The sequence below is a fragment of the Notolepis coatsorum genome, assembly GCF_963971535.1.
Source record: "Notolepis coatsorum genome assembly, chromosome: 19".
In the NCBI taxonomy this organism is placed as follows: Eukaryota; Metazoa; Chordata; class Actinopteri; order Aulopiformes; family Paralepididae; genus Notolepis; species Notolepis coatsorum.
In genome coordinates, this window is record NC_140183.1 from 67,722,877 (window position 1) to 67,749,613 (window position 26,737).

At 46.2% G+C, this 26,737-nt stretch overlaps 1 protein-coding gene across 1 annotated transcript in view; it reads left to right on the forward strand.

Moving 5' to 3' along the window:
- Positions 1-25,524, forward strand: part of LOC311246540 (doublecortin domain-containing protein 2-like) — a gene marked incomplete at both ends in the record, with an annotated part of 51,929 nt that extends 26,405 nt beyond the window's left edge. Inside the window, 6 exons of the mRNA XM_084336690.1 lie at positions 1,722-1,798; positions 2,432-2,566; positions 9,200-9,349; positions 10,072-10,126; positions 11,687-11,867; positions 25,343-25,524. Of these exons, the coding sequence (XP_084192816.1) occupies positions 1,722-1,798; positions 2,432-2,566; positions 9,200-9,349; positions 10,072-10,126; positions 11,687-11,867; positions 25,343-25,524 (780 nt within the window). The remainder of the gene's footprint in view (positions 1-1,721; positions 1,799-2,431; positions 2,567-9,199; positions 9,350-10,071; positions 10,127-11,686; positions 11,868-25,342) is intronic.
- Between the last annotated feature and the right edge of the window lie 1,213 nt (positions 25,525-26,737).

Consider the following 26,737-nt stretch of genomic DNA (forward strand, 5'->3'; position numbering starts at 1 on the left):
TGGTTGTGTGTGTGTGTGTGTGTGGGGGGGGGGGGGGGGGGGGGGTACTACCGTGTTTCTTTGATCTTACTTAATCAAGTGAGGATTTATGAGCCATGTAACCATAGTGAAGAAGAACTATCCCACCACGGTCACCCCGTGCAGGAAAACCACCTTTGATTGTTTAGAGTTCACTCTTGGATCAAATAGTATTTGCGAATACATATTTCGTTTAAGCGGCTTGGAGGACCTGGTGGTTGGTGCTTATAACATCAGTTTAGACACCAGGTATTCAGGTGCATGTTGTCTCATGTCAGCCTATCTTGTGGGGGTGTGTGATCTCACATCATGTAGTGAGAATGTTTGAACACGTAACAGCATTGAACAGCACATAATAACTAACCTGTTACAGCAATCACTGCTCTTGCATGAAAATCACTTTTGAAATTAAAATCCTAGGGCTATTTTCATGTGGTATGGACAGAATATGGGGTGTATATTTATTTACATTTAGTCATTTAGCTGACGCCTTTATCCAAAGTGACTTACTGTACAAGTTCTGTAGGAACTTGTCAGAAGTCTTTCAGTAACAGTGCTGAAACCTGGGTGATACAGTCTTGAGTGCACAGTGGTAAAGACATATTAGCATAGTAGGTACTAGGGCTGTCCCCGACTAAGGATTTGGATGGTCGACTATGATTGGCCAAAATTTGCCGTTAGTCGACTATTGGTGGACTTAAAAAAAAATAATGATAAAAATATATATTTTTTATATATACATTTTTTTTTATTGATTTTTTTTTATCATTCCATTTGGGCTGTGGGGGGTGCTTAATGTCTGAAGGAGTCGACTGAAGGCTTCTTGTCCTCTTCAAAAGCATGCAATTGGTCCACTGATACATCTTGATATTTGTCTAGTCTAGTGTGTTTTTTATATATTCGACTAAGAGGTTGGCCAGTCGACTACGGCTCCTTTCGACCGATTAGTCGACTAATCGACTAATAGGGGTCAGCCCTAGTAGGTACTAGTTAGTAATATAGGCAGGGAAGACTATTCAGTAACAAAGTGCATGATAGTAAAAGACAGTACGAAGGTTATTATTATTATTATTATTATAATTTTCTGATATTGATTGAATAAGTGTGTTTTTAGTCGATGGCGATGGCAAAAATGGCTACGGTTTCGGCTATATATTATGTATTTGTATGTATCTAGCCTATGTATCTGTTCTTTTTGTTCCTATGTTTTGAAGAAAGAGGTTGATGCTCATTGCTGATGTAGGTATCTGGCCACACTGTGTTCTGCCTGCCGGCTGCACTACTGCTGCATCCTGGAGAAACGCTGGGGGAATTCTAATTGACACTTTGTTTGTCCGAGGGAAGCAACAGTTGTGATTGGAGGATCAATAAAACAAGGCAGGGCTCGAGATAGGTCCACCACTGTGTTGGCTTTTCAGCATCAAGGAAGGGACAAGGAAGGATTGTTTTTGATTGAAAGACACACGTTTGATTCCACTACGGTATATATTGATTAATTTATGATCTACTGTAGCCTTCAAGAACAGACGTGGCGTTCCAGAAATAATTGTCTGGCAGTCTTTGCAAATTTATTCCACACAAATAACTTCCCCCCCTATATTTTATATCAAAATGTGTATTCTAAATATAGAAAATCAACAATTTTATTTGAAACATTACACATTCTTAAGTGTCTTCTCCTGGTCGTTTCTATCCCCTCTCAGGCTAGACCGGTGCCCCAAAGCCGGATAGTTGTCTCTGCCAGATTCCTGAAACCCATCAAGGAGCCTTTTCCAATATTGTAAGTTCACATCCACAGTTCCTATCTTACTTGTAGCGAACCCACCCGCTTGCATGTGTGTTAGTCGCTCTCTTCCACTCGCGACAGTGGCTCAGGAGGTAGAGCGGTCGTCCGGTAATCGGAAGGTTCCCGGTTCGATTCCGCTCCTCCCGGGCAGTGTGTTGAAGTGACCTTGAGCAAGACACTTAACCCTTAAATGCTCCCAATGAGCAGGTTGGCACCTTTGCATGGTCGCCTCTGCCATCGGTGTGTGAGTGAATGGGTGGATTAGAGGAACAAAAATGTAAAGTGCTTTTATCCAAACCATTTACCATTTCATCTGGTCTCTCTCTTTCAGTGGACAACTTTACTCTTACATTGAAGAATATTTCACATTGTTGTTACATTTTAGCATCCATTCTCACTCAATTTACCTATCTCAAGCCCCACCCTCTTTTATTGATCCTCCAAGCACAACTGTTGCTTCCCTCGGATAGGCAAACAAACTAAGTTTGTCACGAGGGAAGCCACGTTGTGATTGGAGGATCAATAAAAGAGGGCGGGGCCTGGAATAAATCAATTAGTTGGCTTTCTGTGAGTTCGTAGGAGCTACGTATGTGTGTTCTATCAAAGTTGATGATGTCTTTCTCTCAGTGTGGTGGCGAACAGGGATGTGTTGAACCCTGCGATGAGGCTGCTGATCACCCAGAGGATGCTGGGATCTCTAGACAAAATACTAGAGATGATCACAGAGAAGCTGGGCCTCAGGATCATCGGGGGGGCACGGAGGTAAGGGTTGAAATGAGGAAGAGTGGGACGCTCTCTGTGTCTGTGCATTTGTGTGTTAACCCTTTCACTACCACACTACATGAGGTTATCCATTTCACTACCACACTACACACGGTTAACTGTCGGTAGTGTGGTAGTGAAAGGGTCAACCTTCTGTAGTGTGGTAGTGAAAGGGTTAACTGGCTGTAGTGTGGTAGTGAAATGGTTGACATTCTGTATTGTGGTAGTGAAAGGGTTAACCATCTGTAGTGGTAGTGAAATGGTTAACGTTATGTAGTGTGGTAGTGAAAGGGTTAACCGTATGTAGTGTGGCAGTGAACGGGTTAACCATCTGTAGTGTGGTAGTGAAAGGGTTAACCGCCTGTAGTGTGGTAGTGCAAGGGTTAACGATAGGTTATGAATATAACCGTAGTTCTATGAGTATTAGTGACGCTCAGCGTCTACTGCACATATCTCACTCCAGTGACGTGCACTGAATAAAAACTCACAAATGTACCTTTACCTACCGACATCCGTCTGGCCACACCCCCATCTGCTACCTACATAAGCAGGGGTGTGGCCACACACTCATCTCCTTCTCAATCATTTCACCACAAGGTAAGATCAAGGGCCGCAGTGGCGTCCAGACGCTGAGCGTCACTAATACTCATAGAACTACGGTAATATTCATAACCTATCGTTCGATATCGTATTAGTGACGCTCAGCGTCTACTGCACAACGGGAGCTGAGCGGGAGCTGATGCTCGACAAATGTACCCCACTGAGGCCCCCCACAACCATCAGAACCGGGGAGGACCGAGCCCCCCGACCCTCCCTAATGGAGGGATACCCTCCCTATTGGAGGACGGGAGGGAGACGGATCCGACCGTGCGAAGAGGAACTCGAGCAACTCAACGCACAGGGTGAGCAGACCGTGGCTTGACGCACAACCCGCATGCCACCAGGGAAGGAACGGAAGGAACAAACCTCGTTACCGCCCCCAAAATCACGGGGTCAAGAGCAAAACTCAACCCCGTGGCAAGGCCGTAGCAGCGGAGCGCGAAGGAAGACCCAGACCCAGAAGGGACTGGATCCCCCCGGAAAAAGGGGGCCCGGAGAGGCCAATGACGCCACAGCATCAAGACCTCACCAGGCGGTCACTAGTGACACCGCCCCCCACATCGCCAGCGTATTCGGACAGGGCCCATCCAAGAGCAGGCCCTTCCCCCCACTAGCACGCCACCTGGCACACTGACCCTGGCATACTCAGGCAGTCAGCATGGCTGTAACTCAAAGCACTACAGCGGGAGCAGGCAGCGCACCGGGGAGACGACCTCCAGAAGAGGCCAATCGCTCAATCCAGGCAGCAGGCACTTGACCCCGAGCCTGGAGCACTGCGGACGAGACAGGCGCCAAAGGGGTCAACTGAAAACAGCACCCCGGCGGAAGGGGCGTATGCTGGCATTGTTTGAGCACCATGTCAAAGCCTCCACCAAAAAATCCCAGACGCTCTAGAGAGGCCGAGGCAGAGAAGGCTGACACGATTGGCAGACGTCATGAACGTGCAGGGGCACACTCAACCGGGTAACCCGGGAGTTGACTCCGCTCCAACACACCAGGGAATCAACCACCCTCTTGGTTCAACATGCGGTGGTTGTTCCTATAACCCCTCAGGAAAAAACTCCAAAACACACCTACGGGTATACACTGGCTATACCGCAGTACAAGTGTTTTAGTTTTCAAAAAGGGGTTATCCCAGGCCTACGGGTCGACGAAAACGACTTCGGACCAGGCCCGGCGGACCGGGACGTACACAGGGATGCCAGAGGAGTACTACAAAAACCACCGAAAAAAGCACAAGTCCCTCAGGGTACCAGAACAGCAGATCTGCGTCCCCGGCGGACAACGGGTTAACTGACCTGGACCAGCGTGACCAGAACCAGTCGTGTGTCCTAATCACGCCGACATCCCCAACTCTAGGAGGGGGGGTAGGTATGCGTGTCGATCTAAAACATTATAGAGGGCGCCACCCAGACGGTCCCGTTCGTACCATGCTCAGTGGCCCACCCCAAGGGTGTGAGACCCCTCTACCTATGCTTTGATCTATTCCGTTAACATCCCCCAGATATGAACGAGAATTCGTCAAGACAAACCTAGTAAACTGGCGCTCGGAAGAGACACACTCCATCCCAGTTGCCCCATAAAAATGCCGTTTTAATGATGAGCAACCAAGGCGCACAAGCCTCATGCGTGATTCCCATCAGAAACACCCAGGGCCAGCACTATAACACGTCGAGACCCAAAACACATCAATGGATAGTCTAACAAGACACCAGATACCGTTCCTCCAAGCCGCCTGGGGGAATGACAAGAAGCCGCTTTTTTTATTTAAAATTTTTTCAGAAAAAAGAAAAAATAATACGGTCATGGGTCCCATGCGACGCGGCTGAGGGAAAACACCACCCCGTCAACCACACTTCATAAGAGGGGACGGTGAGCGACGTACCCCTATGACGGGGGGAAACCCATGACTCAACAGACCTGTAAGGCGAGGAGTCAGGGAAACCCTAAACAATACCCTGTCCACCTACTCCAAAAAGGAGAGGACGGGGAACCCCCAGAGAGACTTCCCACGTGAGCTGTATAGATTGAAAAGACATATTGCAGCATTGAGCTATGTAACAATTGGGTTAGGACTCTCCGAGGAGGAGCTCTGAACTCCCAGAGGAGAAACTCCGACACCAGAGGAGGAGGCTCTGACCCAATACACACACTACCAGTAGGGAGCAGCGCAGAAGAACCACGTCGCTACTGCGCTGCATCACCCACCAAGCTCAATAATCGAATTGAATTGAATCGAATACACATACAACAGAGCAGAACTCCTTATCGAAGTTCTACTCACCTTGACAATCTGAGGAGGAGGCTCTGAAACTCTGAGGAGGCTCCCTCACTGGGAGGGAGGGTCCGAACTCACAGAAGGCTCTTCTCCCTGAAGAAGAGCTCTGTGAGGAGGAGGCTCTGAAAACTCCCTGCAACAGAACCATGACATGGAACCTGACCAACTCACGGAAGTCTTACCAATAGAAACGCGCCCAGTGACGTACTCTATGGCGGGGGAATTTCCGCGGTGCACACGCCCAATCTTTCAGGGCGTGGGACCAGGAAACTCCCCCCCCCCCCCTACCCTGTAACGTGCCTAACCAGCAACGTGACAGGAAGCCTGAAGGACAGGGGTTTTTAACCCCTGCCCAAACAGAAAAAGGGGGAGGAAGGGTTTACCAGTTCACCCCTTTACGACCCCTCACCCCTGATACTATGTAATGACAAAGTAGAGCCATGACACCAGTCATAGCATGCTACATGAAGCATTTAACAGCTTCACATAGCTCATGTGCTAACCTGCTATCTGATTTTTACTAAGGAAAAAACACAGAACAGAGAGGGCCCCTTTAAGAGCCCCGGTACCAGACTTGCACATGTGCTTCTGTGGACCAAAACCTAACCCAGTGGTAGATCTCAATGACACACACAACCCTTCATCACAACAAAAAATGGCAAAAGTACACTCTTACTACAGAGGAACGCCGTTTTTCATAACGAGAGAGACATAAGTCCTCGATTATGTATTGGCCACAGGCCTTGCTAAGCACACATGACAAACAACCTTTTCCCTAGGAAAAAGAATTGTTTCTCAAGCAGAAGCACAACCCCAGCAGCTTAAGCTGAGGGTTACATCGTATCCCCACAAACACAGTGACACAATATATTGTAAACAAAACATGTCTGAGAGGAAAAACCAGGGGGGTCACCCCTCCTACCTTACCCTTGATACGACCAGGTTGAACAGGTACCCCTGTTAATATGTGAACACGCTGTTCATTGTCATCACAAGCTGAGAGAAGAATTTATTCCTCAATCACATGTCACTAAGCATAGCTTCATAGGTTAATTAACCCACTTAGTTGTGAGTTCAACCACATTACATGAACACACATGTTCTCATCACAACTAAACCAGTTCATTTTTACACACGTAAAAAACAACACCGATTTCCTAGGTAGAGAGAAGCTATACCAGGCGACAAGACAATTCACACACAACACGGGTCGTATCCTCAATGTATTGCAGCAACACACGTTTTGGAAAACATTGTTATTACAAAACATTTAGAAGGGAAGGAAAGAAGAAGTGTTTAAAGTCCGGTCAGGACTCCTACCTCCACCCTGAGCGCAGGCCGAGAGGACTGCAACACTGGTTAACGGGACAGCCGAAGTCGAACCCGGCGTCTCCTGCGTTGGTGACGAGGGTAATGTCTGCTGCGCCACCCAGCCGCCGTTCTCCATGTTGACGAAGTCCTCCCTGGCATGGCACCCGCTATAGGGTCGACTAACATCCTCTGTCAAAGATGACGTCGTAGTCAGAGTGTTTAAGGCTTGTTATACTCACAGTAACGTTCAACAGTGTAGCATTAAGCTAACAGCCGCTCCCGACTGATAGCAACAAGCTAACGTTTCCTAGCCTAGTGAACACAACGAGCTAGCGCCGCAGCTAACAGCTGACTGGCTAACAGTAGGCCACAAACTAGCACGCAAGCTAAGCAGCTATCACCTGAACTGTACACAACGACATAACAAGCCACACTTCAGACAGGCCGCCGCCTGAAACCCTCCTCATCCTAAGAGAGAAGAGAAAAAGAAATGTCAACACAGTTTTCAACGGTGATTTACCAGACATACAGCGGAGTCGGTACAATTGGTGTACTCTCACAATCATGTGAAAGATGGGGCCTTCACGGGACAGAGAAGCATCCGCTCGTCCAGAGAACCCCGGGTTCAAACCAGATCTCGGTCGCGGCCCACTAGTTTGACCGTTATGGGCGTCAGACCAGGACCCTTTGTCCGCCGCCTAAGAGGCTGAGCAGAGGACCCCAATCTGGGGCCGGCCTTCGTAAAATTGTCAGCTAACCCCCATAGCATTAGCAGACAACTGGCGCCCGCATAGCAAAACATTGCTCACCCAGCCCAGAGGCAACCAATGTCTTACAAACAGCCGGTGCCTCCTACAGTCCAGCTGTATAACCGGAGGTTCAATACCTATCCAGCCGCAGCAAGGAGGACTGCAGGTGGGGAGTAGATCAGCGACGCGAGCCCCTAATACGAAAAAGCCGGTGGAGGTCAGAATGATCATCATCTTCCAGACACTCCAGTGACGAAGACATTATCGCCGTATTTTCTCGAAAATAGTGAGAGAGAAAATAAAGATATAACGTCAACGTATGTCCTTGTTCTTCTGTTTTCCTTTCTTCAACTAAACCCTCGTCAAGTGATTGGTATACAGGCACTCTCTTGTGGTGAATTTTGAGAAGGAGATGAGTGTGTGGCCACACCCCTGCTTATGTAGGTAGCATATGGGGGTGTGGCCAGACGGATGTTGGTAGGTAAAGGTACATTTGTGAGTTTTTATTCAGTGCACGTCACTGGAGTGAGATATGTGCAGTAGACGCTGAGCGGAGCTATTACGATATAGAACTGCTGTAGTGTGGTAGTGAAAGATTAACCTTCTGTGGTGTGGTAGTGAAAGGGTTAACCTTCTGTAGTGTGGTAGTGAACGTGTTAACTGTATGTGGTGCGGTAGTGAAAGGTTAACCTTCTGTAGTGTGGTAGTGAAAGAGTTAACCTTCTGCAGTGTGGTCGTGAAAGGGTTAACCTTCTGTAGTGCGGTAGTGAAAGGGTTAACCTTCTGCAGTGCGGTAGTGAAAGGGTTCATGAATTGATGGGCTTCCTGTTTATAAACACAATTTACTTTGAGCTAATCGGCAATAACCGATTCTGGAGAAACCGTGGCACTCCACTGACAAAACAAAAAGTGTCCTTTCAGATAAACATGGCTGGATGTAATTTTGTCACATCCACAGAGCATGGCTGCAAGTGTTCTTCTGCAATTCTGCAATTAATAAATAAATAAATATTAACCTTGTACTGTCTTTCACTAGTATGCACTCTGCTACAAAGGAATCTACCTTGCCTATATTACTACCTACCTACTTTGCTAATAATATTTCACTCAAGCCTTTAGCACTCAAGTTCAACACTGTTTGACGAACAATGTTACTGACCCTTAGCTGCCAGAGTAGCTGACTTGTTGTACAGAACTTGTAAGTCGCTTTGGATAAAATCGTCAGCTAAATGACTAAATGTAAATGTAAATGTTACTCTTTCACCTGTAGTATAGAAAGCTTGGGCGTCATGGATTCATCGTTTAGACAGCTAGCATGGCACGCAACAAATGCCCATTGGTAACTTTGTTCTTGTGACGTGCGCACACACAGTATCTGAGACAGTTCTATTAATCTGAATGCTTGAGAGGTTTCCAACCAGTCAATCAATCACCATAAAAAGACATGCATGCTGGGTATATAACACTCCTGCCATTGCCCTTGACCAGGGTAGTGTACTGTCATTACAACTGGAGAGTTGGTCCCCGGGCGCCACACTGTGTGGCTCACTGCTGCTAAATAGTTAGGATGGGTCAAAATGCAGAGAATGAACTTCCCCATGTGTGTGTGTGTGTGTGTGTGTGTGTGTGTGTGTGCGTGTGCGTGTGCGTGTGCGTGTGCGTGTGCGCGCGCATGTGTGTGTACACCTGCTCCAGCCTGTACACGTTCGAAGGCCACCATGTGACAGAAGGCAAGCAGCTGGAGAGCGGTCAGTTCTACGTGGCCGTGGGCAGAGACAGGTTCAAGAGGCTGCCGTACAACGACCTGCTCTTCACCAAACCCAGGGGGATGCGCCGGGTCAACGGGTAGGAGATACACTGTAATGTGGCAAGGACAGGGCCGGGCAGTAAAGTCCATATTTATTATTTCTTGTCTCACCGCGCCGTGTTATTTTGCCGTCGCCGTTTTTATATTGTGAATTCGGATTTCTAAATAGATTTTTAGAATCGTTTGAGAATTTGTTTCAGTTTGATATGATACTGTATCATCCCATCGCCATGCAGCAATATAACACGTGATCTTCATAACTAGGTATGATCATAATCATAATCAGAAAAGTCTTTATTGTCAAGTAAGCTTGCACTGCACATATTTATATTTGCGCACACACGCGCTCACATTATGCACTTACATTTACTTCACTTTTTCTTATTTTAAAGGACCACCATGGAAACAAGCTCTAGGGCTTTATTGTGTTTTTATCCTTTTGATCAATATTCCTTGTTTGGGCAATCCTTGTTTTATTGCTTCAATACAGACATCAATCAAAACAAAAAAACATACAAGGAATTTGTCTTGGTCATTTGGTGATTCACTGTTCCATTAGTCATTTCGGTATTTGTTTCCCGCACGCTGAATGAGTTTCTTATGAAATGATAAGCACATCACTGTCGAGACGTCATTCTGCATTATTGCATGCTGGAAACACAACTTGGTCGATTAAACCAACAAATCAATTCGTCGACAAAATCTATTAGTTGACTAAGAATGTCTTCCTGTAAAATGTTTTTCTCTGCTTTGTTTACAGAATGAAAGCTTCCTCTCTACCTCCCATTTACAGATTATCAAAGCAAAATGGAAACGTAAGAATCGAATGCCTTGTCTCCACTAGCCAGGGTTTAGCCGTGCTGTGTCCACTGTCTGGTGCACAGTAAAGCGTCTCCATTGTCTTTAGAACCTGGTCAGACCTGGCAAAATCCGGCCGGGACTGTTGTAATCATAACGGCTTAGCTCTTATAACACAGTAGGTGGTGTGCATTTTGGAAAGGTTGCCTAGCAACCCGGAAAGTTTAAGAAATGTAATGGAGACACAAACCCTACTGTACCATACCATGCTAGACCGTGGCTAGCCGCATCCGTAATTTTTTTAAAGGTAGGATCTGTAATGCGACTCAAACAGTGACCTCTAGGCAAAGGAGCCCTGCTTGGTATTGCACTTTGTTCAAATTTTTTAAACGTGAGTTAAATGGGGATGAGGGGACGGGTTGCTATTTTGTTGTTCAGGTCACTGTTTGACAGCATCACAGATTCTACCTTTAAAGCTATCATTGTTATCATCTTTACTGAACATTTGCATTTTATTTTGTATCGCGTGTGTTTGGATCTGCTGCATCATCATAATACATCACTGTCCTCTGCATTTACACAAACCCAGGGACGGAATGTAATTTGGGCACACGCCTACAGTAGTACTAGCAGTACCAGTACTACAGTAGTACCAGCAGGCAGCAGTACCAGCACTCCAGCAGTATTCCTTACAGACAATCGCATTCAAACCCCATTAAAATTCTGGTGAGTGAGGGCAGTAATCAAGACAGAAAACTGTGATAAATCCTAATCCTAAAAATACGTCTTCTTGTTTCAACAAGAATATGGACTGTGTGTATTTTGTGCACATACAGTGCACGTTCTACTGAATTGAATTGCAATATGCATTCACTACTGTACTGTATACTGTACTATAGTATATATTAATATTCCATTCCCAATATCTCTTTTTCTATTCCATTTTTTTTATATCCATTTACCCAACACATACTGCAAACATCTACTGAAATGAATGGCATCGACCTGTCTCAAACCCCACCCTCTTTTCTCCCTCCTCCAATCGCACAAAGGTTGTGAGAGGGAAGCGACAATTGTGATTGGAGGCAGTGTTGTAGTCGACTCGCTAAATCTCAAGTCGAGTCTCGAGTCCCCAGTGTCATCAAGGTTGAGTGCACTCCACTCTGGCAATCAAAGAGCTGACGTACAAATAAAACAATGTCTACATTAAACATAAATTACACAGTAGTCACCATTTCAAAGAGAGTTGATTTACTTTGTGACACAATAGCCAAACAAATGCACTATCCATTAATATCTTATGTCAAATGATTAGGGCCTATTACAAAAATAATTATAAATAAATAACTGTATCAATTAACAAGTCCGAGTCCTCATCTGCAGTCAATGCTCGAGTCCAAGTCCAATTCTGAGTCTTCAGTGCTCAAGTCCAAGTCGAGTCACAAGTCCTGAAAATCAGTCCAGGACTCGGACTCGAGGACTACAACACTGATTGGAGGATCAAGAAAAGAGGGCAGGGTTTTGCGATAGGTCAATCGAGGTCAATCTCATTCACTGTGTGTCTCTTCACCCCCTAGAATAAGTGTACGGTGCGCTCCAGCGACGGAGGAGCAGAGTCCAAGGCGTCTCCTCCGGCCCCCAGCGGGAGCAACAAGGAGCACTTGTCCTCCATCGTCAGGGAGATCTCCCAGGCGCGCCTCATCTCCCTCAGGAAGAAGAGGAGCGGGCTGAGCATCACTCTGGGGGTTCTGGACAACGGTAGGTGGGGAAGGAATGGAACGGGTTCCCGGGCAGAACCACAAGGGCGTGTCCAGAGGCCATTAGTCGGTATGACAACAAGACGTCCACAGGAGCCTATATTAAAGATAATATATTACTTTATTGATCCCCCTGGGGAAGGTCGGGCATCGTAGCAGCATGGGGGAGGGGGGAGGGGAGGTACAGGTATGGGCAGGGTAATAGTAGAAAGACATGAGTATAGGCAATAAAATTAGATCTGAATATAAACATGTGAGACAAATAAACAGTGTAAACAGTATAATTAACTCTGAATATAAAGCATGAGAAAAGTAAACAGTGTAATCAAAGGTGCAGATGAGGGTCTGTATGCCCCGTCGGTTATATTATATGTCACAATAAATATGGGCAATAAAGAATAATAATACAAAATTCAAATAAAACTCTAACCCTAACTAACCTTACTGTCATGCACTTGTCCCAATATACTAACCTATATTATAGCACTCAACACTTTGATGAACATTGTTACTCAGCTGATAGAGTTGTGCCCTTCCTGCTGTCTTGTTGTACAAAACTTGTAAGTCGCTTTGGATAAAAGCGTCGGTTAAATGACAAAATGTAAAATGTAAATGTAGAATCAATTAAAGTTCAATCTGACACATGCAACTCACTGCATTGCCATGGTGCCCATCTCATGCGCCACTACAAGGGTTCAGTCACCCGTACACAATGTGCCAGCAGACGTTGGCCCACCGCTTACTGTCTATATATAGTTGCAGACAGTGGTGGAAAGTAACTTTGAGTATTTTTACTCAAGTACTGTACTTAAGTACAATTTCGAGCTACTTGTGCTTCACATGAGTGTTTTCATTTTAGGGCACTTTATAATTTTACTCCACTACATTTCAAAGGACATATTGTACTTTTTACTCCACTACATTCCATCATTTACTAAGAAGAAAAAGATTTAGCATAGAACATGTGGCAAAAAGGTATGACGATGATATACTTTCACGTTTGAAGCCTGACAACTCCAAGAGGACGTAATCAGAGCTGCATAACTGGACCACATACCACTTTAACATAACCTTTAATCAGAGCAGCATAACTGGACCACATACCACTTTAACATAACCTTTAATCAGAGCAGCATAACTGGACCACATACCACTTTAACATAACCTTTAATCAGAGCAGCAAAACTGGACCACATACCACTTTAACATAACCTTTAATCAGAGCAGCATAACTGGACCATATACCACTTTAACATGACCTTTAGAGGTCAATGGATCTAGGATTGAATGCTCCCAAGCACTGGAATACACAAATGTCATGTAGAATTCATATTTTTACTTTAGATACATAAGTACATTCAATACCAAATACTTCTCTACTTTTACTTAAGTAGAAGTTTGAATATAGGACTTTTACTTTGACCAGAGTACTCATTTATCATTATCATTATGTCTAATTTTACTTAAGTAAAGGAACTGTGTACTTCTTCCACCACTGGTTGCACCAGTGTGGCAGACTCGTCTCTGAAGTGTAAATGGTAAATGGCTGTATTTATATAGCAGCTTTTATCCAAAGCGCTTTACAATTTGTTCCTCACATTTTACCCATTCATTCACACATTCACACAATGACGGCATGCAAGGTGTGAACCTGCTCATCGGGAGCAATTAGGGGTTGAGTGTCTTGCTCAAGGACACATCGACACGCTGCCCGGGAGGAGCGGGAATCGAACCGGGAACCTCCGGATTGCCAGACGTCTGCTCTACCTCCTGAGCCAGTGTGAAGAGGATCACAGCAGGTGAAATGTGGATAAAGAATGTCTGTGGAAACTTGACCAGGATGAATTCCTTCCCAGTTCTGCTACGGCTTTTTAACCTTAAAATTAAAGTTTACCCAAATCAAAAACCCTGGGTAGACAAATCCGTCCGTGAAGCTCTGAAAGCGCGCACCACAGCATACAACGACGGCCTGGTGGCAGGCAACATGAATGACCACAAGGTGGGGCGATACAACGTAAGGAGGACAGTAATAGAGGCAAAACGGCGCTACAGGGATAAAATTGAACTCCAGATTGAACAGGCTGACTCCAGAGCTATGTGGCAGGGCCTCAAAACGATGACAGACTACAAAGGCACCTCCCTCAAACTGAACAGTGACATCTCCTTAGCAAATGATCTCAATACCTTCTATGCGAGGTTTGAGGCTGGTAATAACAACATCAGCCTACAAGCCACGGCAATGGGGGGGGGGGGGGGTCTGCTGATGGAGACTCAGTGTTCATGGTAACAGAGCATGAGGTGAGGCGGACCTTTAAAAAAGTGAATATCAGGAAGGCAGCAGGACCGGACGGCATCCCCGGCCGCGTCCTAAAAGTCTGTGCCGACCAACTGGCCCCGGTATTCACTGACATATTTAACCTGTCCTTAGAACAGGCTGTCATCCCCACCTGCCTGAAGAAGTCCACTATCATCCCTGTACCTAAAAAATCCAAGCCTGCTTGCCTCAACGACTACCGCCATGTAGCTCTCACCTCCATAGCTATGAAGTGCTTTGAGAAGCTAGTAAAGGGCTACATCTGCTCCTCCCTCCCCATCAACCTGGACCCCCTGTAATTTGCATACCGCCCCAACAGGTCCACGGAGGACGCCATAGCCCATGTGCTGCACACAGCAGCATCACACCTGGACAAGAGGAAGGGGAACTATGTGAGAATGCTATTCATCGACTACAGCTCGGCATTCAATACCATAGTCCCCTCCAAACTCATAGCCAAGCTCAGGGACCTGGGCTTGAACTATGATCTCTGCCAGTGGGTCTTGGACTTCCTGACGGGCAGACCCCAGGTGGTGAGAGCAGGCAACTGCACCTCCTCATCCATCACCCTCAACATAGGGGCCCCCCAGGGCTGTGTTCTGAGTCCCCTCCTCTACTCCCTGTACACACACGACTGTGTGGCTCAGCGGAGTAACAACACAATCATCAAATTTGCTGACGACACAGTAGTGGTGGGCCTGATCTCTGCAAACGACAAGAGGGCCTACCTGGAAGAGGTCAAGGTCCTGGCGGGATGGTGCCAGGAGAACAGCCTCTCCCTGAACGTTAGCAAAACAAAGGAGATGATTGTGGACTTCAGGAGGTCGGGGGTCAAGGACTACAGCCCCCTCAGCATCGACGGGGCACCGGTTGAGAGAGTGAACAGCTTTAAGTTCCTCGGAGCCCACATATCCGAGGACTTGACATGGACCACACACATTGACAGTGTTGTGAAGAAGGCACGACAACGCCTCTACTTCCTCAGGCGCCTAAGGAAGTTCCAAGTCAGTCAGAAGATCCTTAAGAACTTCTACTCATGTACAATAGAGAGCATCCTGACTGGCAACATCACCTCCTGGTTTGGGAATAGCACTGCACAAGACCGAAGCAGACTACAAAGAGTGACACGTTCAGCCGAACGCACAATTGGAGGGGGGCTCCCCACCCTCCAGAACATTTACAACAAGCGGTGCAGGGGTAAGGCTAAGAGAATCATCAAGGACTCCAGCCACCCGAACAACTGCCTCTTTGAACTGCTGCGGTCAGGCAAGTGATACCGGAGTCTCGAGCACAGAAAGACTCAGAAGAAGCTTCTATCCCCAGGCCATCAGGCTGCTCAACGAACAATGAACACTATGCAACAACCATCAAATGCACACAGCACACACATCCACACGCACACACTCACTTTAAACAAACAACACACTGCAGCACCCACTCTCCACACTTTAGATCACCTAAACACACTTTATATTTATTGATAAAGGATTTGCACTACAACTCGTACACCTTACTGTAAATTGTACCTAAATTGTACCTCATCCCATTTCTGCTTTGCACTATATAATATTGTATATTAGTACACTGCATAGTATATTGTATATTATATGGTAACTCAGTTACGTCTATTCTGCATCGAACATTGTACATATATCTATACTGATACTGAACACTGTGACCTCATTTTTACTTCTAATTTACATGCTATACTATTTTATTTTATACTTATCTTGTCTAGCGTAACAGTAAGAAGCATTTTGTATAAAAGTATTCTGTACTTCTATATGACAACTATTAAATAAACTTGAACTTGAAACTTGAAACATACGTTGTGAAGCACCCTATATAAATGCAGTACACGCAGGTGTCAAAGCACCCGCTTGACAAAGCAGGTTGACTTTTTGACTAGCGCCTCTCTTTCAGCCGCCCGGAGCATAATCTGCTCTGACAGAATCTTTATTTTAATGAATGATTGAATGATTCACTGCACTCCTCTACACAGAGAGCACTCTGCTACACTCCTCTACACAGAGAGCACTCTGCTACACTCCTCTACACAGAGAGCACTCTGCTACACTCCTCTACACACAGAGCAGCTCAACCAGAGCACTCTGCTACACTCCTCTACACAGAGAGCACTCTGCTACACTCCTCTACACAGAGAGCACTCTGCTACACTCCTCTACACAGAGAGCACTCTGCTACACTCCTCTACACAGAGAGCAGCTCAACCAGAGCACTCTGCTACACTCCTCTAAACAGAGAGCAGCTCAACCAGAGCACTCTGCTACACTCCTCTACACACAGAGCACTCTGCTACACTCCTCTACACAGAGAGCAGCTCAACCAGAGCACTCTGCTACACTCCTCTACACAGAGAGCACTCTGCTACACTCCTCTACACAGAGAGCACTCTGCTACACTCCTCTACACAGAGAGCAGCTCAACCAGAGCACTCTGCTACACTCCTCTACACAGAGAGCACTCTGCTACACTCCTCTACACAGAGAGCACTCTGCTACACTCCTCTACACAGAGAGCAGCTCAACCAGAGCACTCTGCTACACTCCTCTACACACAGAGCACTCTGCTACACTCCTCTAAACAGAGAGCAGCTCAACCAGAGCACTCTGCTACACTCCTCTACACACAGAGCACTCTGCTACACTCCTCTACACACAGAGCACTCTGCTACACTCCTCTACACACAGAGCACTCTACTACACTCCTCTACACACAGAGCACTCTACTACACTCCTCTACACAGAGCACTCTGCTACACTCCTCTACACAGAGCACTCTGCTACACTCCTCTACACAGAGAGAGCACTCTGCTACACTCCTCTACACAGAGAGCACTCTGCTACACTCCTCTACACACAGAGCACTCTGCTACACTCCTCTACACAGAGCACTCTGCTACACTCCTCTACACACAGAGCACTCTGCTACACTCCTCTACACAGAGCACTCTACTACACTCCTCTACACAGAGCACTCTGCTACACTCCTCTACACAGAGAGCACTCTACTACACTCCTCCACACAGAGCACTCTGCTACACTCCTCTACACACAGAGCACTCTACTACACTCCTCTACACAGAGCACTCTGCTACACTCCTCTACACAGAGAGCACTCTGCTACACTCCTCTACACAGAGATCACTCTACTACACTCCTCTACACACAGAGCACTCTGCTACACTCCTCTACACAGAGCACTCTGCTACACTCCTCTACACAGAGAGCACTCTGCTACACTCCTCTACACAGAGAACTCTACTACACTCCTCTACACAGAGAACTCTACTACACTCCTCTACACACAGAGCACTCTGCTACACTCCTCTACACACAGAGCACTCTGCTACACTCCTCTACACAGAGAGCACTCTGCTACACTCCTCTACACACAGAGCACTCTACTACACTCCTCTACACAGAGAGCACTCTACTACACTCCTCTACACACAGAGCACTCTACTACACTCCTCTACACACAGAGCACTCTACTACACTCCTCTACACACAGAGCACTCTGCTACACTCCTCTACACACAGAGCACTCTACTACACTCCTCTACACAGAGAGCACTCTACTACACTCCTCTACACACAGAGCACTCTACTACACTCCTCTACACAGAGAGCACTCTACTACACTCCTCTACACACAGAGCACTCTGCTACACTCCTCTACACACAGAGCACTCTGCTACACTCCTCTACACACAGAGCACTCTGCTACACTCCTCTACACACAGAGCACTCTGCTACACTCCTCTACACAGAGAGCACTCTGCTACACTCCTCTACACAGAGCACTCTACTACACTCCTCTACACACAGAGCACTCTGCTACACTCCTCTACACAGAGAGCACTCTGCTACACTCCTCTACACAGAGCACTCTGCTACACTCCTCTACACAGAGCACTCTGCTACACTCCTCTACACACAGAGCACTCTGCTACACTCCTCTACACAGAGAGCACTCTGCTACACTCCTCTACACAGAGCACTCTGCTACACCCCTCTACACAGAGAACTCTACTACACTCCTCTACACAGAGAGCACTCTGCTACACTCCTCTACACAGAGCACTCTGCTACACTCCTCTACACAGAGCACTCTACTACACTCCTCTACACAGAGCACTCTGCTACACTCCTCTACACACAGAGCACTCTGCTACACTCCTCTACACAGAGCACTCTGCTACACTCCTCTACACAGAGCACTCTGCTACACTCCTCTACACAGAGAGCACTCTGCTACACTCCTCTACACAGAGAGCACTCTGCTACACTCCTCTACACAGAGAGCACCGTGACCTGTATCCAGTTATCCAGGCTGTAGGAGCTGATCTTGAGGACCTACTACACAGTGGATTATAACTCCTTCTGAAACACACCATTCATCAATGTGGATGTAGATGAGATCGGTGTGTCTTGTCTATGAGGTGTGTGTGTGTGTGTGTGTGTGTGTGTGTGTGTGTGTGTGTGTGTGTGTGTGTGTGTGTCTGTCTGTCTGTCTGTCTGTCTGTCTGTCTGTCTGTCTGTCTGTCTGTCTGTCTGTCTGTCTGTCTGTCTGTCTGTCTGTCTGTCTGTCTGTCTGTCTTTCTGTCTGTCTGTCTGTCTGTCTGTCTGTCTGTCTGTCTGTCTGTCTGTCTGTCTGTCTGTCTGTCTGTCTGTCTGTCTGTCTGTCTGTCTGTCTGTCTGTCTGTCTGTCTGTCTGTCTGTCTGTCTGTCTGTCTGTCTGTCTGTCTGTCTGTCTGTCTGTCTGTCTGTCTGTCTGTCTGTCCTTGTGTGTGTGTGTGTGTGTGTGTGTGTGTGTGTCCAATAGTAAATGGTGCACTTTTATCCAAATCACTTTACAACTCGTGCCTCACATTCATCCATTCACTCACACATTCACACACAGACGGCGGAGTCACCATGCGAGGTGCCAACCTGCTCATCGGGAGTAGTCAGGGGTTAAGTGTCTTGCTCAAGGACACTTCGACATGTTGCCTGGGAATAGTTTAGTTTAGTTTAGTTTAGTTTAGTTTAGTTTAGTTTAGTTTAGTTTAGTTTAGTTTAGTTTAGTTTAATTTTGTTTAGTTTAGTTTAGTTTAGTTTAGTTTAATTTAGTTTAGTTTAGTTTAGTTTAGTTTAGTTTAGTTTAGTTTAGTTTAGTTTAGTTCATTAGGATCAGCATTGCAGTAGCTATTCTTCCTGGGGTTCACAAAAAACGCACATCTAACCGTGCAACATAATACTTACATCATAGCATATGAACTCACATGTAAACAGGACGCCTATTGCTTAATGACAAGTCAGTAGTGCTGCTTTTGCTTCCGCGTTTTCCCTGATTGGCTGCGCCATGCCCCGTGGCAGGCGCGGCAACCGCAGAGCAGAGCGGCAGAGCGAGCGGAGCGGCAGAGCGAGCGGAGCGGCAGAGCGCGAGCGGAATTATGTAACCGCCCTAGTAATCCGCCATGATTTTCATTCGGTGCTTCAGCTCACCTGGCAGAGCAGCGGTCCTGCGGTCCGTTGTTGATGAGTTCGAATCCCATCAAATTATTTTTTTTAACGTGATTTTTTTTTTAACGTGTATTCTTTCGCCGGTTAAGGTTAGGCATGGTTAAGGTTAAGGTTAAGGTTAGGCATTGTTTCGGAGTTGGTTAAGGTTAGAACGGTTAAGTTTAGGCGCTGTTAAGGAGCTGGTTAAGGTTAGAGTTTGTCTTAGAGAATGGCAATATTCTTTCTATGGTTAAGGTTAGGCATGGTTAAGGTTAAGGTTAAGGTTAGGCATTGTTTCGGAGTTGGTTAAGGTTAGAACGGTTAAGTTTAGGCGCTGTTAAGGAGCTGGTTAAGGTTAGAGTTTGTCTTAGAGACAGCCTATTTCCGCACTGCCGCTCTCCCGCGTTGCCGCGGTCACATGGTCAAATTGTCACATTCTTGCACTACTGACTTGTGAAAAAGCAACACGCAAACAGGACAAAGGACTAGTACACATACACAAATACATAATACTGACATCATAACATATAAACTCACAAGTAAACAGGACAAAGGACTAGAGACTTGAACTAGTACACACAGAGATGAGAAGATGAGCTCCATATACATTCTTATTCTTCTTAATACTATATCCTGGGCGGCCGGGTGGCGCAGCGGTCTAAGCGTCTGCCCACCACCACATAGACAGTGGGATCGAATCCAGCTGTGGTGCTTCCGGGTTGGCCGACCGTCCATACTAACACAATTGGCAGTGTTAGAGGGTGGGAAAACCCGGCGAGGGTGGGTCCTGGTCGTTGTAAAACAGCGACTCCTACAGATCGGTCGGGGCGCCTGCACAGCGAGGTCGGATCCTGGGGGAGGTAGTGTCCTCCACACATTACACTCCCCCAGTGAGAGTCCGTGCTGCCAGGTGAAAAGAAGTGGGGATTGGCTACACATGTATCGGAGGAAGCATGTAATAGTCTCCACTCTCCCAGACCGACGGTAGGGGGCAGAGCACACAACGACCAGGTAGGGGATTGGGAATTGGCATAATGACTAACATTGGGATGAAAAAAAAAAAGAAAGGGGGAAAAAGAGAAAGTAAAAAAAAAAGAAATACTATATCCTTGTATCATTAGTGCCCCATCCTCAAATGTTGAAGTGTTTCTGATATTGCTAAATTATGTAAGTTGCCAGAAAATAATATTTATGTGATTTTAGGGAATTTATTCCTAACGCTACAAATGTTTATGTGAGCTATTTTTTGTCCATTCTCGGGGGGTTTAGAATAACCTAACATCATTTAAACTTATAATAATGAGCTACCACTAAGACAACGTTTATTCATACACAAGATTATAGACATACACACAGCCAAACATGCGTTTTAGCAAGCCTTCAGTAAGCTGATTGTAGTTCCTTTTCTTTTAATCAATCACTATATTTCTACATATCTTACTAATCAACTATTCAATTAAGCAACTATTTCAGTTCTAATCAGCCGTCACTAAAGGAAAAAATATTTGAAACAGATGATCATGGTTTATTCAAGGTTATACATTTTTAAATAATTCAATTTACTTTAGTATTTAGTTTCAACACAATACTGTATGTGTGAATTTGTGTGTGCGCATGTGTGTTCGTGTCTGTGCTTATGCGTGTATGTCTGTTCCTGTGTGTGTGTTTATGTATGTGTGTGCACACATTTACGGATACGTGAGGTTGTTCATGTGCCCATGTGTACATCTGGTTGCGTCCATCATCCGGTTATGTGCAAGTGTGTGTGTGTGTCTGAATGTGTGTTTGTGTGTTTGTGTGATGATTATACAAGTGTGTGTGTGTCTGTGTGTGTGTGTGCATGCCCGCGCCCGTTCCTCTATCTGCATGGGAGTTATGTGTCTTGCACGTTAAACTGACTTAAAGAGACACCCTGCTATTACAGTGTCACTCTTAACAACCCCCCACCCCAAATAACCTACAAAGGTATTGCCTCACATTTCCTCACTTCTCCTTTCAAGTTTCACCCCAAACACAGCCTGGGGGGAAGCAAGTCAAATTAATAAGAACGGCAGAATACATGAAAATCAACATATGAGATTGAAAAAAAAACACAAAGAAAACAAAGTCAAGATGTATTTTGAGTGAAATCTCCCTTTGATATGGAAGATGATGTAATGCCTAGTCGTGGATAGTTTATGTAACCTGCAGTTCTCTCATTCGGCCACTTAGTGGCGCTGTTGCTCTGTAAGAGGAAAGGGAGCACCCAGTATGATCACACCATCACCGTCGTAGTAGACCAGCTGCTGCCACCACTGTAACGCGGAAAGACATTACATCATCGTTTGGGCTCAGAGCACATCTGAACCTGATAACGTTAGACTGCGGGAAAACTTGTATCTCCAGTTTTGTGTTGCAAATGTATGTTTTGTGCTAATAGCTGGCAGCCGAAAACACAACAAACAAATGTATTGTAAGACAATGCGTGTGTGTGTGTGTGTGTGTGTGTGTGTGTGTGTGTGTGTGTGTGTTTGTGACAGAGAGAGAGAGAGAGAGAGAGAGAGAGAGAGAGAGAGAGAGAGAGAGAGAGAGAGAGAGAGAGAGAGAGAGAGAGAGATATAGATAGAGAAAGAAATGGGTAAATTGGCAATTAAATGTTTACATTTTTAACCAGCATTCACAAAAACGTTTGATTGCGACATATTCAGGGACGCTAGCATAGTAAAATTAACCATCCTTTTCCCTCAATTCTTGAGAAGTTCACTTTTGGAAGACATCAGGTTTCCACGCGACATCGCAGTGATATCGCAGCTACGACTCGAGCATGAAAAGCCATTACCTCATCTCCTGGCGTCTGATCAAGCCTGTTTTCACCTTTGGCGGTGGAGTTGACAGCTGGAGCCCGAAGGAGCATGGAGAATTGGTTCTGTGGTTCGGGGGAGCTGGCATTTAGCAGGGAGAGAGCGGTGTGGGGTAGAGTGTGTGTGTGGCGGCTGTGGCCTATTATATGTTTCTGTGTGTGTGTTTCTGGTAGTGAGTATGTATGTGAGAGGGTAGAGGTGTGTGTGTGTGTCTGTGCACATGTGTATGTGTGTGTGTGTGTGGGGTGAAGGTATACGTGCGTGCGTGTGTGTGTTGTGTGTAGCGGTGAAGAACTGTGCAATCCTTCTACAGAGTGTATTCACGACCTCTGATGTCACCTCGAAATCCCCTGGTCATAAGATTGTACATCAGTTTGTGTCTTGTCCCATTAAAAAACCTTAGAGCAGCGTGCCCTATTATTGTTCCCCTTGGCTGACTTTGCCCTCAGATCCAATCTCCAAGGCAGATCAGACAAGATAAGTCATTGGTTTGAACTGGATTGGCTGCACTTACACACAAACAGAATCCTGATTTGTTATCGTTTTGTGGCACATTTTGTCTGCCCTTTTCCACGGTGGTGGAAACAGGCCTGGTACGTCTCGTGGGTTTAGAGGTTCTCAGCCTTTTTTGTCCAAATATGGACTTCTGGATCATAAGTGTATTCTCTCCATGGAGAACATATTGTGAGGATTCTGCATGATCTATGGGAAACACAGGCGTTTTCTGAAGCCATTTACAGCAAGCTCCACTGAGATTTTGTTATAAATATTTAAAAATGAATAATATGAAAAAGCTATAGTTTTCCTTACACAAACAAATGTGGTGTAAGCCATACTAGGGGAAAAAAACACCATTCCAGTCATGTGTTTTCAGTTATTTCTGTCTCTGTCCATGGTGCTGAAAGGACCAAGCTCTCTCTTCGTTTGTCATGCTTTATGCAAGCGTCCAGCTTGAGCCTGCAGGAGCCTTTGAGTGCGGTGCTTAAAGCCCAACTGCTCCAGTGGAGATGCTCAGCGGCACAGAGGACCGTGGCTGTACAGTGTTTGGCAGCCATGTGTTTCTGTAACCGCGTGAAACATTGTTGAAAAACACTTCATGTGCTCAGTCAACCTCGTCCAGGTAAATAAATAGTAAATGATTATTATTATTATATCTTTTTTTTTTTTACATTTATTTACCCAGGGTAGGTTTGCTGAGTACAAATGCTCTTTTTCAGCATCGCCCTGCTTCACACTCACACAGTTCCATTCACACCTGGGAGCTGCCCAGTACAACCACAGTCTGATACTGTTGGCCACTAGGAGCTGCCCAGTACAACCACAGTCTGACACAGTTGACCACTAGGAGCTGCCCAGTACAACCACAGTCTGACACTGTTGACCACTAGGAGCTGCCCAGTACAACCACAGTCTGACACAGTTGACCACTAGGAGCTGCCCAGTACAACCACAGTCTGACACTGTTGACCACTAGGAGCTGCCCAGTACAACCACAGTCTGATACTGTTGGCCACTAGGAGCTGCCCAGTACAACCACAGTCTGACACTGTTGACCACTAGGAGCTGCCCAGTACAACCACAGTCTGACACTGTTGACCACTAGGAGCTGCCCAGTACAACCACAGTCTGACACTGTTGACCACTAGGAGCTGCCCAGTACAACCACAGTCTGACACTGTTGACCACTAGGAGCTGCCCAGTACAACCACAGTCTGACACTGTTGACCACTAGGAGCTGCCCAGTACAACCACAGTCTGACACTGTTGACCACTAGGAGCTGCCCAGTACAACCACAGTCTGACACTGTTGACCACTAGGATCTGCTCAGTACAACCACAGTCTGACACTGTTGACCACTAGGAGCTGCCCAGTACAACCACAGTCTGACACCCTGATGAATTGAAAATGGGGGACCCTGATGTAAACAAGACGAAAGTCTTTCTCTGCATGGTCTGCATCCCCTTAACAATTGTGTGTATTGAGCTGTACTGTATTGTACCCATTCTGCAATCTGTTAATAAAGTTTTCAATCAATCAATAAATCAATGACACTGTTGACCATTAGGAGCTGCCCAGTACAACCACAGTCTGACACTGTTGACCACTAGGATCTGCCCAGTACAACCACAGTCTGACACTGTTGACCACTAGGAGCTGCCCAGTACAATCACAGTCTGACAACTGTTGACCACTAGAATCTGCCCAGTACAATCACAGTCTGACACTATTGGCCACTGAGCAACTCCACTGAGGGTGAGCAGTTGGGGGTTAAGTGCCTTGCTCAAGGGCATTTCAGCCGTTGGCACTGAGGGTACAGGAGAGTTATTCATTCACACAGAGGGATTGAACCGGCGACCTTCCGGTCACAAACGTTTGTCCTTTGGCATTCCAAAACCAAATTCATGCTAAAATGATATTTTTCTCTCTCAGCATACCAAAAGGAAGTCCCTGCACAGCTAAATTATATCTGGTTTGCATAGCTGCATACAATCATGTCAATGGCTTACAGGCCTACAGGCAACTTGCTTACTGTATTTTACTATTATGTACTATTCTACTACATCTATATACTCCCACCTGGTATTATGACTATACTACTATGCACTCAGAGTGTAGCACTCAAGCTCGGCACTGCTGGACTAATGACACCACTTACCCTTAGCCTCCAGAGGTGTACCCTTCCTGCTCGACTATTCCTTCTAAAAAAAAAAACACATAGTAAGTCGCTTAGGATAAAAGCATTAGCTGAACGACTAAATATAAGCGTAAATGTTACAGATCATCTTAGTGTTAGTTTTTTCACCACACTACCAGATTCCGAGGGAAACCCACCGGCGCGTTTCCGATGCCAGAGGAACACGGCCAGAGACGGCTGGCGGGACATGGAAGAAGAACCCATACTTCAGATCACAGACATGCCCGGAAAACACTGGCACAAGAACGGCGGGGTCATTAATAAAAGGCGTCAGGTCATTATAATGGTATCAGACGGATAGAGAGAGAGAGTGTGAGAGAAAGAGAGGGAGAGAAGAAGAAGATAGATGGCATCATTATCAACTATGGAAAGAAAACGACATACAAACCCATACTTTAGAAGTCTGATGTGTCGGAACGGTGGGACGGGGATGGAGGTGTTGCGTCATTATAAAGGTATCAGAGAGATAGAGAGTGGGAGAGGGAGAAAGGGAGAGGAGAGGAGAGGTGAATCATTATCAACTATGGAAAGAACGCTGTGCATACAAACCCGTACTTTAGAGGTCCGATGTGTCAGAACAGTGGAAGGAGAACAAGAGGTAATTCATGGCGATGTCGTGTGTTGTTATGAAGAGAGAGAGATAGCGAGACAGGACACGACAGATGGGAAGCGGACAGAGATGGGCCGAGACCGAGCGGGCCGGTAACCCGAGCGTCTCCCTCTGTCTGCGCCGCGCTGGCGGTGTTGTGACAACAGCGTCTGGGTGTGAGTCTGTCTCCGCCGTGTGTCAGCATACATAATCCAAGGCCATTATTCACTGTCCAACAGGCGGTCTGTGGAACTAGATTATAGAGTTGATCAGTGGCTGGCAGCACTGGGTGGGATGCAGGTACAGCAGTAGGATCATAGTAATGTGATGAATGTCTTACAGTAACTTCTACCAGCAGGGCTTCTACCAAATTGGCCTAAAATGACATTTGACTATTCCATTCAACCATTCGAATATCTATTATTGTGCATTTTGTAAACAAAATAAATGATCTTTAAGATCAACATACCCGCCACCCCCCCCCCCCCCCCCCCGTAGTATGAGTAGAAAAGTAGTAAAGATCTGTAGTATTTAAGCAGGTAATCGGTTATCTGTAGCAGATCTCAGTATGGTAACATTTAGTAACAGTCTTGTTCCCCTGCCAGACAAGAGCCTCTGCTACACCCTTCACCTGCACTGCCTCTCCTCTCCCTCCTCCAGGCTGGAAATAGCTCCGCTCTTGTATACCTAGGTGTGTTCCGTAAGTGTTTCATGCTGAACAGGCCCTGGTGAGCAGTTCAGACACATGACTCCCTTAAGAGGAGCAGAGGAGAGGAGAGATGTGCAGAGGAGAGACACGACAAGGAGAGAAGAGGTGTGGAGCGCGCAGAGAGGAGAGAGGCGGAGAGGAGAGATGTGGAGAGGAGAGAGGCAGAGGAGAGGAGATATGTGGAGAGGAGAGATGTGGAGAGCGGCAGAGAGAAGA